This window comes from Colias eurytheme, chromosome 16 (genome assembly GCF_061535395.1).
Source record: "Colias eurytheme isolate Ceu_HAF_F1 chromosome 16, ilColEury1 Martin Lab GWU primary, whole genome shotgun sequence".
Classification (NCBI taxonomy): domain Eukaryota; kingdom Metazoa; phylum Arthropoda; class Insecta; order Lepidoptera; family Pieridae; genus Colias; species Colias eurytheme.
In genome coordinates, this window is record NC_142995.1 from 4,043,928 (window position 1) to 4,063,661 (window position 19,734).

The following is a 19,734-nucleotide window of genomic DNA, read 5'->3' on the forward strand; positions in this document are numbered from 1 at the left end:
AAATATTCGGTCATTTAAAATACGAATTCCTTGCCAATTTTTTTTGTATACTCTATAAAGGCATGAGCTAAAATTTTGCCAAAAAAATTACAAACAAAATATGTCACTAACCTAGCTTACTATTTTGGGGCATTTAAAATTTTTATATTGCGGAGCAAAACTACATATTTTGATAATGTTGCGAAGTATGTAAACGAGCTTAGGTGACTATCATACATCAATTTGTGGACTTTAACCCAGTACATATAATACGAATCAATATTTATTTCAAATTTAACTTTTTATTGGACAACATCAAACCCAAATTATATTTGTATTTTAAGCTTAGCTTTTTTAGCTTATTTTAAGCTTGATATTTCGTTTTAAAGCATTCAAATGTTTTATAAATAAGTTTTTTTTGTTTATAATAGAAAAAATTCTAATTAAAAAATCTTATTTTATGTTTGAGAGCATAAATCAGTCGAATTTTTGATTAAACTTAAGATGCATTAAATTGTTTATTTTCAAATTTTACTTCGTTTTTGTGTTCTTGCGATTTTCTTTGTAACTCTATATACTGGGTTAAACTCCTTATAATATTATTTATCGAATAAAAATCACCCAGTGTGTTCCTATCATCGTTAGTTTGAGATCGAATTCGTTGGCATCTCTGTAAAAATTACTTGACACATCTTTATTCCTTATTTATATTACTCTATTACAATCCTTTCATTCTAAAAATATTAAAAGAGAAATGCTGAAATAAACTCTATTACAAAATAAAGTATATTTTAACGTGTGTAACTTAGTTTAAATAATTTTAATATTAAAATATAAATACAAGTTATAAACTTAAATTAGACTAGTTTCTATTAAATACGTACTTACGAAGGCCATATTGATTATCGTTAATATTTTTCAAGGTATTTATTTTGAATAAATATTTTTTTATAATAAATACTTTTATAAATACGTTTATAAATACTTTCCGAACTACCCCCTTTACAATAAAATGTTTTACTTTATTCAAAAATAATACTAATGCAAAAATAATAATAAACTCTATGATTAAAATCGAATCCCATAAATATTCAGCAAGCATTTATTTGTACCTGACTGTCTAAGGAAAAAAATTTTCTTTTTATTAAAACACTAACTTTATAATATTTTTTTTATATTCAATATGGTCTCCATAAAATACACAGCCATGTATACCAGCAGCTGATAAAATATATGAGAAAAAATAAACAAATGAATTTTTGTGTACGGCAACTCTTAACTCATCTAAATTGGAGGGATCGTTCACTACATGTTGGCGTAACTAGGTAAAAACTAAAAAATATCAGTTCTTAGTGCAAAAAATTGAAGCAATTATCTTTATAGAATCGTCTTTCTAAGATTTTTCAAAAAAAAAGTTAAAAATGTTTTTTCATTACTTAAAAAAAATATATGAGCGATTACAATTCCCGATACTCAAATATTTTAACCTCAAATCAACCACTTTCGAGTCGATTTAACACGTCTTTGACAGACTTACTTGCAAACTTATTTGCAAAAAAAATTTCACACTTCTTTTCAAATATTTTTTTACTAGATTTTTTACGATTTTTACTTTGAATTATCGGATTTTTAGTACCCCTTTGCCCATTTATTACCCCTCCCTCTAGTTACGCCAACCCAACCCCGTAACTACGTCATATTTGTCGCGTGGACGCAATGTTGCCTTGAAAAAATTCTGAGCAATCGTTGTTTTAACTTGTGGCCGGCTCCTTCATTGTGAGCACGCTTGGCTTTGCTGGACCTAGAAAAAATGTTTCATTTTTAAGTATTTTTTGAAGTATAATAAATTCTTCAAAACCAAGTGAAATACGTGTAAGTAATTTACTTTAAAGACTTATGTCTTTAAAGTGAAGTTATTATGGAATATTTTAATCCAATATAATTTAGGAAACCGAACACTTTTGGTTTATTAAAACTTTGCAAACAATTTTCAATGTTAGTTGTAGTACTTTATTGAGAAATAAAATGTACCTGCTAATTTGTATAAAAGTGAAGTCCCGTGTCCCCGTAGTGGGGTAAGGGGCAGATGCATTATTCATACATCTGTTTCACTGATCGATTTTCTTTAGGGACAAGTAGGTGATCAGCCCTTGTGTCCTGCCAGACCGAGACATTTTTTTTTTCTTCGTCTCCAACGGGAATCGAACCCAGGACCCCTCGGTTCTACGCTCACGCGTCAACCACTGTACCAAGGAGGCGGTCGAATTTGTATGCACAAAGTTTAAAGATTTGCTACACTAGAGCAAAGATTAGCTATACTTTGCTACCACATTTGTACATAATATTATATATTTTGAAGTATAACAGTGTAGTGTATAAATTCGGTGACCTTACCAGAGAATTAGATATTACTTTTTTGCTTCTCTTTGGGCCTGGATAATCGGTGCTTATTTATAAATGGCACCGTATTTATATCATCAGAATAAAGCAATCGAGCAAAAAATATTCGCTCTGACCCTAAATTCACAAAATGGCTCCAACCTTAAGTGCTTATTAATTTGCTTATTTATTATTCGAAAAACATCTAAATTCAAAGTTTATTTTTAACTCAAGGTTATGCTACAAAAATACAACAAGTTATTGAATAATTAAATGTTTTGTTTCCTTAATTTTTTTGTTTGTTTTTCACTACTTTCATTGAATCTATTCTAAAAATAATCAACACAGAAAAACATCTATTAGGTTTATGCCTATTTATTTATATATATGTCACGGCTAAAGGTAGGTGAGAACATAAACTTAAGATTAGCCGGCTAAACTTAGGTTTATTTTCGACGAGGTGTTAATGTTAGTTTGTTCTATCTTTAGCCGGCTAAACTTAAGTGTAACCGCAGGCCCGTGGCTAAAAATGTCGGGGTGGGTAGATTTGGTTAGCGCCGGGCCGGTGGAGGGCTTGAGGGGCCCGCACAGTGCCAGAAAACACTCGCCCTGTTCCTTACATGTATTATAGTAACCAAATCTACCCACCCCGACTCAGGGCAGAAAGCTGGTGGCTAGGTTAGGTTAGGTTAGAACTCTTAAGACCCGCACGAGCCGAGCGAGCGCAGCGAGCGTGCTGCGGCAGCAGCCGGCGAAGTGCCAGAAAACACTCGCCCTGTTCCTTACATGTATTATAGTAACCAAATCTACCCACCCCGACATTTTTAGCCACGGGCCTGCGGTTACACTTAAGTTTAGCCGGCTAAAGATAGAACAAACTAACATTAACACCTCGTCGAAAATAAACCTAAGTTTAGCCGGCTAATCTTAAGTTTATGTTCTCACCTACCTTTAGCCGTAACATATACATATATTAGAACTAGGAGTTTAGTAGTTATACTATTTTTTATAGACAACAAATATAAATTAGAAATAAACATTACTTTACTTAGGGAAGTAATTAAAGGTGTCATAATAAAGCTTCCGCGTCTAAAAGGGCTAACACTTGAGGTCATCAAGTGATCACTATTCTCTTATATGACCTTAGCATAATGTTTTTAAAATGCAGGAAGATTGATCATGTTAATTCGTTTTTAACATAATTTTTGTTTATGTTCGTTATGTAATCATTATGTGAACATTTGGTGACGTAAGCTGTCTCGCAAATAAAAACCTCATATTAATTTGTTTACTTTTAAGAAACTTAAAAATATCTTACCTGGTGGTAAGGTAGTGGTACTTGTGGGGGAGGCAGTGGGTGCATTAGTTGCTACCGGCGTTTCACTTACTGCCGCTTTTTCTACTGGTTTCTGGAATAAATGATAAAACAATATTATAATGCTACAGAATACGTTTTTGTTGCGATCGGAAATAGGTCGAATGATGCCGAAGAAAAATCTTTTGTCTGATTCTAAAAAGTAGCGAAATTTCGCTTTTGTCTCATTTTACTTTGTTCAATGATTTGATTTACTGGAAATATAAAGCTTACGTACTTTAATGGTGACATCAAAGCACACAATTTTAAAATTTAAAATTAATTTGTAGAGACATTCTGACTAATCATCAACCACCAAATCTATCAAAAAGCTTATTACCCTATACATTGTCCCTACTAATTCTATAGACCTACCTTCATTCCATCAATAATCGCCTGGAATCCATCCATCCTACTCCCTAACGTTGTATTCAAGGCCACTAGCTGAACTTTAAGCTCCTCCCCTTTTTTCCAATTGGTCGACACATTCGCTATAGTGTCGTTGGTTCTCTCCTCTAAGTGCACTACGTAGTTCCTAAGCTCCTCTACACTGGATGTATTGCTTGAGAACCTATTTTACCCTAAACTTCCCTACAAATTCGACTCACCTTCATTCCATCGAGAATCGCCTGGAATCCATCCATCCTACTCCCTAACGTCGTATTCAAGGCCACTAGCTGAACTTTAAGCTCCTCCCCTTTCTTCCAATTGGTCGACACGTTCGCTATAGTGTCGTTAGTTCTCTCTTCTAAGTGCACTACATAGTTCCTGAGCTCCTCTACACTGGATGTAGCGGTTAGTGCTTGCTTGTGCGCTGATTCTATCGCGCTGTCGAAGCCTTTTATCTGAAAGGGTGATTGTTGATTAGTAAGGTAATAATATAACAAAAGACTATGCCACATTGTATTAATTCAGAGCATTTTGTATGCTCATGAATGTTTACAGATTGTTGTCACAGATAATTTTGGAACTTTAAAAAGAAGCAAACTTGAAGGATTGGAACTGAACCTATATCTTTTCTAACTCAGAAATATATTTTTTACGATTTATTTTGAGGTAATTTCTCGGATTGGAATGCCCATAATTCGAAAAAGTATGAAAAACGTTTCTTCGCTTTTTCTCGTCATGTAAATATTATCAATTTATTCCACAACAGAAAATGTAACAATGAACTTATTTTATCAACAAAAATTAGCAAATATAATATGTAATAGGCGCATTGCGGTTGTGTCAACTGCCAACATGCCATAATTTTGAAACGCTTGTTACCACGTCCAAGGTATTATGGTTATCTTTTACATTGCAATACATAAAGAAATTAATAAAATAAATGTAATGCTTTAATTGCATTATTGATAAACAATTTACTTTCAGTTGTGTGTCAGCTTGAAAAAAAAAAGTCAATCAATTTTTCAAATATTAAATTTTAAAAGACAATCGTCAACTTATGAAATGTTTTCTAGACTCTAGACCTCACTGGCAATTTTACAGACAAAGTATCACCAAAAGGATTTAAAAATGAAAACATTCAAATTTTGCTCTATCTTACATGGCCATAAGCCAGCTCATATCCTTAATTAATCCTACATTTATCAACAATAATTATTACACCATTATTATCAAATTACCTGTGAACCAAAGTCAGCAACCGTCCGTTGCAACTCTGCAATCCTTCTAGGAGTATCAGCTAACTTTGGCGCCGCGGACAACTGTCCGGACACGAGGGCCAACTCCTCTTGGGCATTCTTCATTCGCTGCGAGAGCTCTTCGTGCTGCAACTCCAGTTTGAGTATCCTTGCACTTAGCTCGCTCGCGTTCGCTTTTAGTTCTTTCGCTGCTGTGTGACATACTTGTAGGGCGTCCCCGACTCCGCCGCTTGTTGTTGTTACTGCGAACAAGAATAAATTTATTGTTTTTAATACAATAATGAACAGAGATTCTCTTCTCGTGCGCTTCTTTGAGGGTCTTTCTTTCACGTCGCAATAAAGCGCTTTTATGGATTTTGAGTTGGTTTGGTGTGGATTTTGAGTTTGGGACAAATAAAGGAGGCTTGAGAGAGATATAAGCTTATATATATATTATCATTCCTATATGAATTTCCTTTGATCACGTGGGCAAAGCCACCAGAAACATCTAGAAGAACACATATGGTAGTATTTCATATACATAATATTGCAGATTAGTCGAGGGTATCTTTAATTGGGATATGAACAGTGGAACCGAGTGAGAGTTAATGCCTGATGTGTCTAGTTAAAATTTGGTGATATCAGTCTGTGATAAGTAAAAGCTGTCCATCCGATCAAAAATGCTTAGATACTTAATATGTTCATAAAACCATTCAAATAAACCTTGACACTAACATCGAAAACTGAGTTCAAAATATCATACGCTGACCTCAACGATCTTTGATGACGACAGTAAGTCGGTAGTTAAACAATGGCTACTTAAACATATTCGTCTCTATAAAAATATTACATTATTTGCCTAGCAAAAATTTATTGTTTTAGTTAAATAAATTCATATTATTTCTGTCAGCTCTAATTTTAACTACATACTTACTGTCTGTGTATTTTTAAGCAAGTGGTTTAATGTTCAACCAATCATCAGTGGTTAAAATTGAGATTTTTTATTTAATGGACTTGAATGTTTATTAAAGTAAAGTCTATTTTCAAAGCTCAGTCCAAAATAACGATATACTGATGGTGATTGCAGAAAAAACAAGTAAATACAAAGACCATATAGCTAAGTCGGTTATATTATTCATATGTTAAAAATGAAAAATTTCCTAAATGCCTAGAAACTATCTTCAAATAATAAAAATATTACTATGTTTTCACCTAAGCAACAATGCTATTATTTCTAACCAATTGTGTGTTTAATTAATTATTAAATGGGTAATTATTGGTTATACCTGGGTTAAATGGGTAAATGGGTATATTATCTTCTAAAAGTCAGAGAATCGATTTGGTTTATATTTTATATCTATACAATCTACAATAGATTACATACTTGGCGTCTTTTCAAGCCACTTTACGATGTATCGATTCATTTTATTATAGGTTATTTTGTGTAAAAGATACGATATATATATACGTATACATTCTATTATGTATACGTATATGTTCGTTAATACTTAACAGATAATTTACTCCATATAAAGTGTGGCATTGAAATACAAATGACAAGGCATGATATTGATTTTAATCGATGGATTAATTTTTAAGTTTTACTGTATTTATTGAAGGCCTTTCATCCTTTTACTGATTTAATATGCGTAATTATACGTATAGGTTGTCTTTGAAAATCTATATGTACTAATACATATTATAAAGCTGAAGAGTTTGTTTGTTTGTTCGAACGCACTGATCACAAGGTCCGTTTTGGTAAAATTCTTTCGGTGTTAGATAGCCCAGTGTTATATTAACGTATCATCACGTTATATGAATTAGGCTGATTAGTTAATTACTTATAAAATAAATTACCACAGGAAATTGTTACGCATGGGTCAAGGTCACCTCGTTTTAACAAAGTAGTAAGTATCGATTTATGAATGAATTTTTAATATAATGAGGCCTGATGACCTTTGTGAAGTAAGACAGGCGGTGTGGCTTCCTACTTCAATTGTTCTTTACTCATGAACTTTTACAGCGTGGGTTGTGATCAACTTTCTATCTTACTAGGTCGAAAAGTTTCCTTGAGATAGCAACGTTGCTATACTAAATACGCTAAAATGTATATCGTATTAGCAAACCAAACACACAGGTATGGAAATTAGCCATTTAGAACTATATTAGGACCTTATCTACATAATGTTTATTTAATTCTTCTTATCTGGATCTGAATGTTTAAAACTTTTTTTTAATGTAATTATCACCATGAAGTTTTAAATTATGCACTGAGACTTCAATAGGTAATTTCATAAAGTAAATAGTAATTGAAGTATTGCGTATAAATATTATTATTATACAGATATATTTAGAACATATTTATTTTCAGTATATAGGTACGTATTGATACCTGAATTGAAGACTATAGAATTCTGATTTATCGAATTCGCAGACTTTAATTTCCTCAATATAACCATTGTGTACTTTTTGCTGTGGTAAATAAATGTCAGTGTACTCCTTTTTTGTTTACATTCGAGTTAAACGTAGCATTCTTTATAAATAAAATGTTTATTGATAAAATAATCTATAATTTATTGCTAGACCCGGATAAGTGGAATGCGGTTCACGGAAGATAAAAAGGAATACGGATTTAATTATTATCTATAACGGTATAAATGCGAGTAGGGAATCAGGAAATCTTTCGTTTTTATGGCTATAAAAAAACACCCCTATTTTCACGCAGCATGCTAAAATTTTTAAGCTATGCCGAAGAAAGACTTGACTGATTTCATTTATGTTTTCGTTTGTATGTGTGTACTTTAGTGTAAAAGTTACTTTACAATAATTGGTAAAAGTTCTTATTTATCATGACGTTTTTAATCAAGAAAAATATAAAAAAATGATCATTGAAACGTCATATTTTACAGCTCGCGCGCAGATAAGACAACTGTCGGGTCAGATAGTTTATTAATAATTATTATTGACCTTATAACATTATTGTGTTTATTTTGATTTTTACTGCAAGTAAGAACAACCATAATGATATGTACCTCTATCCATCTCAATTCTGAGGGACACGATCTGCCTTCGAACATCTACGAATAGCCACAGTACGGTAGCTGCTGATACAACGCACACACACAGCGCCAGAGCCGCTGCCAGGCGCACGAAGGGTCGAGATCTTCGTCTACGACTCGTCCGTCGTCCCCACGGCTCCCCTTCATCACTGGACGCTGACAAAAGTCTACCACTTCTAGAACCCGGCCCGCCAACTAGAGCGTCCAACTCCCTCCGTTTCCTCATTTTCTTACCAACCCGCAACGGCACTGCGTGCACGCCGCTCTCCATCATATTCCTTCACACTCTCCAACGCTACCGTGAACACATCCGAATTTCGAGCACTGCACTAGCGACATTCACTGTACACGACCGCGCGGCGCGACGTCCGTTTATCGAATGTTCAACTTTGTATGTAAACAAATAAATTGCGGCTTCACTTCACGGTAGGAATTGAGATTATTTTATTGGCTAGACTGGATTAATTACTATTCGATCTGTGTTAAGAACTTTATCTTAATTATGTTTATAGCTCGATTATCTACCCAGGGGCAATGAAGCAAGTGCTTTACAAGAAATAATATTATAGTAATTATTATAAGTATATTATGACGCAAACAACTTTCACATTTAATAAGATAATAAATTATAACCTCATGATATTATGATAACTGCAGACTTATTCTACCCTATTAATATCTACTTTGATATTAAAAGCTCTTAAATGAAAATATGAAAATGTCTTCGAGGGAAAGTATCACCTACAAATCTCAGTTCTCTTTTCTGAGATTTTCACGAATGTAGTTCAAGTGTGTCTACAAGCCACAGCGCATTCACTAGATTCTCTTCGTTTGAAAAGGAAAAGTGCTTTCATATTTTCCCTAGAATATTCGATTCGTTTATTTTTGTACACCGTTTTATATTATAACTAATCATATTGCAAAGAGATTGTTATGTTGATTAACAATTAATTATCGTAATAATTTCATTTGAATAAAAGTACTTTCGTATTTTTATTTGCGTAGAGATGGAACCATGCTTTGTCCTGAGTTATTACACAACCCTTACAAAAGATGCACATCAGTAGCAGGAATCTTTACAGTAACGCATACCCTACAATGACAAAAGGGAGACGGAGATCTTTGTCCCTTGCTCACACTTTTCTAAAGATCCATCTAAAACCTTAATACAAGTTCGCAATGGCAACTCTAGATGAGACACAGAATATATTTATAGGCACATTATCATCCAGACTGACTAGCCTTCCTCAATAGCTTCCTCTATAAACATAATACTATCTGTTCTGTTGAAGTTTGAACGTTATTTGCTATAGAATCACCTCACTACATTAACCTAGGTCGCAATTTAACTACGTGACTGCCTGAACTCTGAACGTTAGAAGGGAACCCTCATTTGTGAGGCCATGCCATTGAAATGTTGCTAACCTTGATCTTGGGAACTATCGAGATATAATTTGTATAATTTTATCATTTATTTTATGTGTGAATTTTTAAGTAATATGCCTAAAGAACGTTTGTTTTTCGTAATTAAGTGATTATAAATGGCACAATGAATAGAGTTAGTATATTATAGCGTATCAATTACAAGTATTAGCATTTAATCATAGTAAGTGGTGCTATGATAATTGATTTTTTTATTATGTATGACGTAGCTGCAGAAATAATATCATTTTTGGTGGAATATTTTTTGTACACGACCAATGTATTCTTTGTTCAAGATTCTCACATATATGTAGTAGGAGGCCGCAGTTTTGTATTAATATCATATACAAGTAAATTTGTGTTTCTAGGCCACACAAATTGGCACAGTATTTGAATGATCGTTAATGAATGAACATTAAACAACATCGCAATTGAATGTACTTAAATGTGAACTGTAGCATCATCAACTGCATAGGCCCTTGATAATTGACAATCACCTTATTACCGAAGTGCATGTAAGGACACACGATCGCGTCCGCAATCGAAAGGTTTTCCTATAAAAGAGGAAAGTCAACGCGGAAGCACATAATTTACATTAGAGGAAATAATGCATTGTCGCGAATCTGTTTGTGATTGCATGCACCTACGAACTTGACAAATGTTTTAATGTATTCTGTACAGTTCTCTAGGCTATTGGTCTGATTTTTTTAATAAGCCACTTAATATCTTCAATTTTATTGTATCGACAACGGTTCGATAGACTACTACAGATATTTTTCATATACCTAAGTATTTAATTTAAAAATAAGACACTTTTCCTTGGTGATTACAACGACCAAACCTACTTAGAAGAAAATATTTAATTGCAATAAAACAATATAGAGAAGAAAGTGTTTCCTCTAAAGGAAATAAAACAGTTAACAAAGGAAACATTACCTACACACATGCTACCAATGCGATTTACGATAGGAATTGGCTGGAAATAGAATTACGGAACCACCCGCGCCCTGGCAATCCTGTATGGAAGTTCAAACGTTATTGAGATATTTATTTAGGTACCTACAATATAGACCACCAACATTGCGTATGCGTGTTAACTGGTGACCTTTCTAGCATAATAAGGTTACTCAAATTATAGGTATTTTTATTACATTTCTGGGTATTTAAGAATCGGGGATGTGAAGACTAAATTGCCAGCTATTAAATTCTGACTTGTCAGTTATGAATTCCGGTACTAGAGAAAACTGCAGAAGTATGGTAAAAGGTCACAATTAACAGAATGTCGAATCGACCTTTATTATGAAGTAACGTTCAGGATTGATTATAGCTCATAGAGATCATCAGATCGTTCCGAGCTCTTAAAAACTAACGTCAGGTCAATATTACTATCGTCACACGGTCTTTATTATGCATTGGAAAAAAATGATGTTCTCATAATTGCCTATTTAATAGCCATATTTTCCCCATAACACTTACACAAAGAGTACCTTTATTTTCATTAAGGTAGGTATAATATGTCAAGGCGACATTTTTCTTGAAAAGCCAATAAATTATTATTATTAATCGATTTCGGTAGAGGTCATGTAAATTTTCGATTCTGGTTATAATCAGTTACTATAACGATGCATGTATAACTAATTTGACCTTCACAACGGAAAGGGTTTTTGTATGCAGTTTTAAGAATTCGTAATTACAAAACCTCGAGATGTTTCAATCCATATATGGTACATGGAATCAAGGATGTGACGGAAAAAGTGCCATATACAGGTAACACACACTTTATTTTATGTTTAAATAAATTAGAAGGTAAATAATTCAGATGGATTCTCATATTTGGATGAGTCGTATCTACAATTACTGAGAAGGAATAGAAAAATTTGGATCACGAGGCAGGACTTGAACCTATTTCATCAAGCCATCGAAAGCATTTAACTAAATCCTAGGTATAAAACCTAATATGTATCCCATTCTCATACGTCTGCTGATTATAACAAGGAACCGAAGCAGAGCTTTCGTAAAAATGGTATCAAAAGAAACCTAACATTTAAAAATATCTTTATTACATACCTATATTATATCACAATTGGTTTCTACTATCTAGTGTTTAACAAGATAACGATTAACGTTGTTATGATTGCTGTGACAGCACGGCAATTATAAAATTCTTATCGTCATTGGTGAATTTGCTTTACGATTTTATCTTATTATCATCTGTTATCATCCGTATTAAGAGGCTTAAATCTCTGTTCGCAAGATATTATATTGAAGGTTCATTAAATGAACAAAAACAATTTACACTCGACTTAATCATTATTAACGCTTTTGTAAACTACTTACGTGTTTTATTAATTTACTCAATTTAACTAAATGTAAATAAAAGGTACTCTCAATAATAAAACACTTATAAAACAATTCCCCAAAATTGCGCCATGTAATCAAATATACCTATGATAAGCGAGACACTATCTTATATCGACCTATAAGTTCCAGACGCAGTGAATGGACGTAGCGCATGCGTATAGCAACTTACACCACGACAATTCTATATATTATTTAATAAATAAACAATATATTACAATAAATAAAAATCTAATATAATAAATACTTCATAAACATAACAAAAACGAAGAGAATATTACGCAAAAATTCGTGACACAGATCGAAATATTTAAGAACTAATAAATATGTTTACTGAAAGCACAGACGTGTTTTTGCACAGCACAACAGTTCCCCACTTTTCAACAACAAATACTGATAAAAACACTTATAAATCGAATTAAAAGACACCAGATAGTGATAAATACGAGAAAAAAACTGAGCGCTTTGTAGTAGACTGCCTCCCGGGAGGTCAGAGCAGCGTAACTGTGACGTCAGGACGCATGCGCGAACACTAGACACTTAGATATCACATATATTAGGGAACAAACAAAAGTTCTGGAATCGTATATTACTTTTGGGAAATTAGGCGTACGGTGACAAGGCGTCGGAGCAAAAGTTAAACTTGATTAATTTTACGGATAGAACTGGATTGTGAAATTCAGAATATTTTACACGCATAGTTATTAATGCAGAATAATTAATGTGCAGAATTAATGTACATTAATACAATACTTTAATATTTAAGACTACAACAGGCGTAGAAAACGCGATTTCGAACTGATATTATTGGACCAAATGAAGATTTAAAAAAAAAATTGCTTTTATGTTGCCTAATGGTAAGCGAATTCGTAATAACAAAGAAAATAACTTTTGACTATGGCATGGTGTAAGTTGCTACTTTCCCAGTTTTATTTTTGCAAAAGGAGGATCTTACGTCAATCGTGAATCCCTCTTAATATCCAATTTCATTAAAATCTGTTTAGCCGTTCGGGTATAAAAGCGTGCGAGACAGAGACACAGAGTTACTGTTAGCCCAACTGCGCTAGGTAGGAAAGCGTGTAATGGTTTTCTTATAAACTAAATGTACGATACTTATACATTTTTAAAGACTAGAAAAAATTCGATCACGAGGCGGGATTCGAATGTATGTACTATGATGCAAGTTAGAAAATTGTTTCAAAAATATTTTTTTCCCTTTTCAGCGGATAATACGTATTAATACCATTAAATGAATAATTTTATTTCATATCGTCCGTTGTATCCACCCTTGTTACTGAATTAATTATAAGACAGCGGCCTCGAAACGCAGCGCTACATGCATGTAACAACATCATTTATTATACAACAAATTCGATCCTGTAAAGTCCTTCGTTACTAGAATGATTTATGAAGTAAAATATAAAATTTATTATATTGTCACTTGTAACTCTGGTCAACTTTAAAAAAAAGACGTCAATAGCTTTACCGCGGCAGTCCCCGACGACTGCCGCGGTAAAGCTATCGCATGCTATGCCTTCAAGCATCACCTCCGTGCCCGTCGGAGTGGGGAGCGTGAGGTTTTTCGTTACTAAATTTCTGGATTCGGTCCTCGCGCTCAAGGCCCGCGATAGAAGCTATGTAATAGCTTAAAAAATTTGGTATGATTCACTGTTTGTTCCACATAAACTTTTCTCACTGAATATTTTATTCAATTATACAATTTTTTAAGGAACGGTCTTTGGCAGATATCTGATGATAAGTGGCAAAAAATAAATGCCAAATAATGTCCTGTCAAGTGTAGTTGCTAGTTTAGGCGATAAAGTGTTTACAATTTTTAAAGATGTGGGATGTGGTATGGATTTTGCAAAAACTTGATGTTTAGAATATAAAAATATTTCCTTCCCATAAAAAAATACATCCTATTACAAACGCAAGCTAGCCCTAAAAGTGCCTCATTTCTATGAAACAACCAGTCCTTAGCCCTAAAAGTGTCTCATTTCTATGAACCAACATTGTACACTTTTCAAAAATTTACCACAGTACGGCGAAAGATGGCTCAAATGACACGTTATTATTTAAAGCATTTTCAAAATATAATACTAAAAATTAAATTATGTACAACTAGCTGTCCCGGCGAACTTCGTACCGCCCTGTCAATGAATGTTGTGTTACCTTTTAGCTGAACTAATTTAGGCTTTGATGAACGTAATACAATGATACAAAATAAATAATTATATGGATTGATATGTAATAGTATTTTATTTTATTACTTCAAACACGTCTCAGAGAAAAATGACTGAATTTTAATAATTTGTGCAGCGTGGATTAACTCTTTTCATTCTTTAACTGTTATCGACCACGCCATCGTTTCGTTTCACTTTAGTTGTGATAATAATTTTACCATTATCATTGGGCGATCGACGCTGATACAGTGGGTAACCATCGTTGCCTGTGATGGTCTCTGCCATCAATTTTCGTGGATACCTTTTGGTACACTCACTGTCAACCATGCATGGTGATTGGTGGTTGATGGTGTCACACGGTCCATGAATCATATTTGTGATAACAACGTTATGTCGGCACACTTATATATTTTATCTGCCCGAATCCTTTCGACTAACCAAATTAAAATGTGTGCATGCTGCAAGCCAGATTGTTGTCATTCGATTGAATACATCCATCATTGAATAATCCCAAAGATGTGTTCCATTAATGTAACTCATCAGTGATTGGATTTTTTGCTTGAAAACACGTGTGGTGATGTCGTGCCGATCACTTGATATTTGTCCGGGAAGCAGCAGTTGAATAATTTCCATCCATTTCGGATTACATATACTTAAATGTAATGAATAAATCTGGCCGACCATAATGACGAACATATTATTATGTCATTGCATCTTGCGCATATTCACTTGGGCTACCTGTGTAGGTATATCGCCGGTAAAATAATCAATAGATTAACATTTTCTGCACCTTCTTCTGTGCTAATTGCATCGCATAAATGGATGTAATCTTAAAAACGCAATTTAGCTTGTTTATAGCAATTTGATAGCAATATTGTTGACGCAGTCGACGAAATCGCAACAAATAATTGTCAGAATTTTTACATTTTTATAGAATTTTTTTAATAATTAATCGAACTAAACTTCTTGGTTAGTTTCCCCACCAAAAATACCTTATTAATTTCTGAAAACACGCGTAAACACAAACATTTGAGGAATTTTTATGTATCTGCTTTTATTGCACTTTTTAATAATTGATTTTAAAATAAATACAAACAATATTTATTCACCCTTTTTATTTTTTTATTATTTTACACATAATACATTTTTGAACGCATGAATGTCAAACATTATTTTCCGTATTTGACAGGATTGACAACTAATGATTGACATGTACGAAAATCAAAATTTTGGGAAAATATTTATTCGTCTAGTTTTTGTTGTTTTTATGATTTATTCTTCTATTCTGGACGGAGACAAATCCAACGAATCTAAAACCATGAAAATTGGTTCAGCAGAACTCGAGTTATAAGTGTTGGAACATACAGACTTTCTTTTATATATATAGATTTGTGTTATTCAATTTATCAACTCAAAAGTACTTGTCAAAGACGTAATATTATTAAATGTGTTATGTTAAACCAATATTAATTAACTAGCTTTCCGCCCGCGGCTTCTCTCGCATTTTCAAAGATAAACCCGCATAGTTCCCGTTTCCGTGGGATTTCCGGGATAAAACCTATCCTATGTGTTAATCCAAGTTACCCTCTATATGTGTGCTAAAATTCATCGTAATCGGTTCAGTAGTTTTTGCGTGAAAGAGTAACAAACATCCATACAAACTTTCACATTTATAATATTAAATAGGATATAGCATGGACCACTAACCTTTAGCAATGTCAACTCTCATGGTAGTGACCTGGTCGTACAGTGCCGCACAGATCCACGTCAGCATCAGCAGCCACAACACGAGAGTACCTCGCACGGCCCAGCATAGCGCACATTGTACCTCCTGTCCTATATTCGGTTCTGCTCGAGGTTGGATGCCTCTGTTCCGCTCTTTTCTAGAAAAAACTTTTGTTTTAAAATTTTGATATAATGATAAAAATATAATCTTTCAAAGCTGTAATATTAAGCTGTGTAGTATTAAAACACACTTGAAAATCAACAACTATTCAAATCTGTAGTCAGTATTGTTATAATCGTACATCTTTAATTAATTTTATTCTTATTCACTATATTCACTATATGATGCTATTAATGTTGTCATAAGATTGGTGTTACATCAATTAGATTATAATCTATGTTCTAATTTGTGTGATTGCAAACCACATGGCAAAGATTGGAACCTGAAGCCAATAAAAACCTGTTCATATATATTTTTTTTTAATCAAAAACATAATAAATGAAGCCAATATGACGGCACTGAACTCTAAAATCTATACTAATATTATAAAGCTGAAGAGTTTGTTTGTTTGTTTGAACGCGCTAATCTCGGGAACTATTGGTCCGATTTGAAAAATTATTTTGGTGTTAGATAGCTCATTTATCGTGGAAGGTTATAGGCTGTATATCATCACACTACGACCAACAGGAGTGGAGCCACGGGGGTGAAACCGCATGGAGCAGCTAGTAACTTGATAAATGAAATTTATTAAAATCTATATTAGCTAAATTTTAAGTTCAACCTATATTTGGTTGAATTTACAAAATAAAAAAAAATAAGTAAATAAACAACATGTGCAGAAAATCAATATAATTGTTTTGCAAAAGCAAGGAAAATATTCCTGTTGAGAACCGACAAAGTTGCTTATGTGTGTGGATTTATCGTAATCCATACTAATATTATAAATGCATCAATCATCAATGCATTTCAATTTGCATGAAATTTGGTAAGGAGATATTTTGATACCCGACAAAGGACATAGGCTACCTTTTATTGCGAAATATGTACCACAGGCGAAGCCGGGGCGGACCACTAGTATAAAATAAATGAAGCAAAAGAGAAAAAATATATTAAGCGAGTAATAAAGGTGAATTGGAGGTATGATAAAAAGTAATAACAAAGTCGAATTTAGATCACTGGTTTGGATAATTTCTAGATTATTCTCTGATTCTCAGTAATAGTCTATCAAAACAACTATTGTTATCAATCCTATATGTTTTATCGATCCTTAAATAATATCGTATTTAGAAGAAATACAAACCTTGATATTTTCTTCTTTCTATTCGGAATTATCTCTAATTGCAAATCTTCTGATTCTTCGTCACTGGATAAATCCAAGAGGCGAAAGTTTTCTTTGTTGGCCTTTGAAGTAATCGACATTTTCTACACACATATAAAACATGCCGTGAACAATGTTTTGATTTTATCAATACATATGATCTTGATTGTTGTATTTGTAGGAAAATAACCTTAAAGTTGAAAACTGATAGTAATATTGACGATGTTTTTTAATTACGGTATCGTTTAACTCAAAACTATAAATACTATGGAACATTCACAACATCAAAGCATAACTATTAAAATTAATAGAATATTATTTGAAAGTTGAATACTATTTAAAACTTTCCAGTACATTTCACTTTCATAATTCATAATTATTTGCAATTTTTCAGTTCAGAAATTAAGTCAGTGATCAGTCATATGTCAGTAAATTGTCATTTGTCATCTGTGTTTGTCAACTCGCATGCGTGCTTGCCTTGGTGCTCGCATGGTTGCTGACGAGTGGCGAAATCACAGGGCGAAATTCAGAAAATATAACAAGGAAATAACCTATGGAAATAACCGTTTTTGAAAATAACACCGTCACTTACATGATTTAAAACCTGTGTTTAAAACGTTTAAATTTAATGAGATTATAAATTTTCCGTGTTTGCAATAATTTTACAAGACTATTTCAATAAATCGAACTACAGTAGGTAATTTAAATTTATTTAGTCATGAAATCATAAATTCATCACTCATGCACTCACAGTTCACACATGCTAGTGCCTGTTTGCTAAGAATTATATTAAGATCACAATATAAAAACTTTGAAAGTCTCTACGTAAGGCCGCGTTTCCATCTGCAAGAAAACATCCGCAAGAAATGTCCGACAGTCTGTCTAACAGCAGCTTGCAAGTCTACTTGCAGGTGGAATTTATGCGTAAGAGCGTTTTCACATTATCCGATCCGATATCGGATATCGGACGCCGATAGCCGATATCCGATATCGGATACAATTTGCCTTTTCACATTGTCCGATAAAAACTCAGAGGAATAAACCTATTATTCCTCTGAGGATAAAAACGTTCCGATATCATCATGAGTGTTGCCAGAAATTTTTAGAGAAAACTAAACTAAATTGCCAGTTGATAAAAAAAAGGTATAATTAAAAAAAAATCAAATGTTATATCATAGTTGTACACGTACATTAAAAATAACTACGATAAAGAAAAACAACTTCAAAAAAGAAAAGTAAAATGTAAAAAAAGATTTGATATCACAAATTATAAATTATACTGCATATTATTTAGATGTGCTATTTACTAAATAGTTTTGATATCGGTCATTTGTATATCATAATATACTTATGTTAACACATTATAAATTAAATAAATTTATATCAATACCTACTACCTACAACTTATATATATTACCATTTTTTCACTACATACATTTATAAAAGTTCATGTACCTAGTACCTATGATAAATTTATTAAGTGATACAATCTTTGTTCACATTTTCTTTTCTTTTTCTTATTACACTGTATTCTGTAATATCCTAAAATACCTAATATTGTCACTCGTTCAAATATATTTGTAATATGATTGTTGTAATTTCCTGTAAGTAAAGATACATAATTATTTTATTGTCATAAGCAATTATTTTAGAATTAAGAGTTTTCAGACTTTGTATTCTTTGTTGTAACTAAATTCAAAATAAAAATAAAATCGGTGTGAAATCTCTTCCTTTTATTGAAGTCAGTTAAAAACAAAGTACTCAATGACAACAATACAATAAACAGCACAACCAACATCCGAGTAGGAGGAGGAGCGAGGCAGAATGAGATAAAATAAAGATGATAGACACTAATGTTTTCGAAGATAGATATTTGAATTTAAGAACGCAATATATTTTTGTTTACTTCAGTTCAGCCAATTGCCGTATATTTTAATACGGCAAATAAAAATACCTGCCGTATAAATCGTATTTTAAATGCCTATAAATACTTAAATGTGTGTTTTCTTAATAAAAAAAGGTTTCTTTTAATAGAAAGGGTTTTAGGTTAAAAGCAAAGAATTTTTTTAAAGATTGAGCGCCCTATAAGACTGAAAATACACAAACTAGTGCTTTTTTGCTGTTGGTATACTGCCTTTTCGAAAATTGAGTTGGCAACACTGAACATTATCGTCCGATAGCCACTGGGAATATCGGTGTCGGCTCCGATATCCGATATCGGACCGGACAATGTGAAAGACAGGTACATATTTCATACATTTTACTTCCCTCCGATATCGGATATCGGCTATCGGCTTCCGATATCCGATATCGGATCGGATAATGTGAAAA

General features: G+C 32.9%; 1 protein-coding gene across 2 annotated transcripts; it reads right to left on the bottom strand.

Moving 5' to 3' along the window:
• Positions 1-476: 476 nt before the first annotated feature.
• LOC149901715 (uncharacterized) lies at positions 477-17,796 on the bottom strand. Of its 2 annotated transcripts, XM_090110795.1 has the most exons (6): positions 17,386-17,796; positions 16,067-16,242; positions 5,341-5,600; positions 4,321-4,557; positions 3,677-3,767; positions 477-1,780 (listed from the first exon to the last, which is right to left on the bottom strand). In XM_090110795.1, the coding sequence occupies exons 1-6, from the start codon at positions 17,502-17,504 to the stop codon at positions 1,731-1,733; spliced, it is 933 nt and encodes a 310-aa protein (XP_089966921.1). In that variant the 5' UTR covers positions 17,505-17,796; the 3' UTR covers positions 477-1,730. The 2 variants fall into 2 exon arrangements, with proteins under 2 accessions (XP_089966921.1, XP_089966920.1); XM_090110794.1 differs by lacking the exons at positions 16,067-16,242; positions 17,386-17,796 and adding an exon at positions 8,370-8,841.
• Between the last annotated feature and the right edge of the window lie 1,938 nt (positions 17,797-19,734).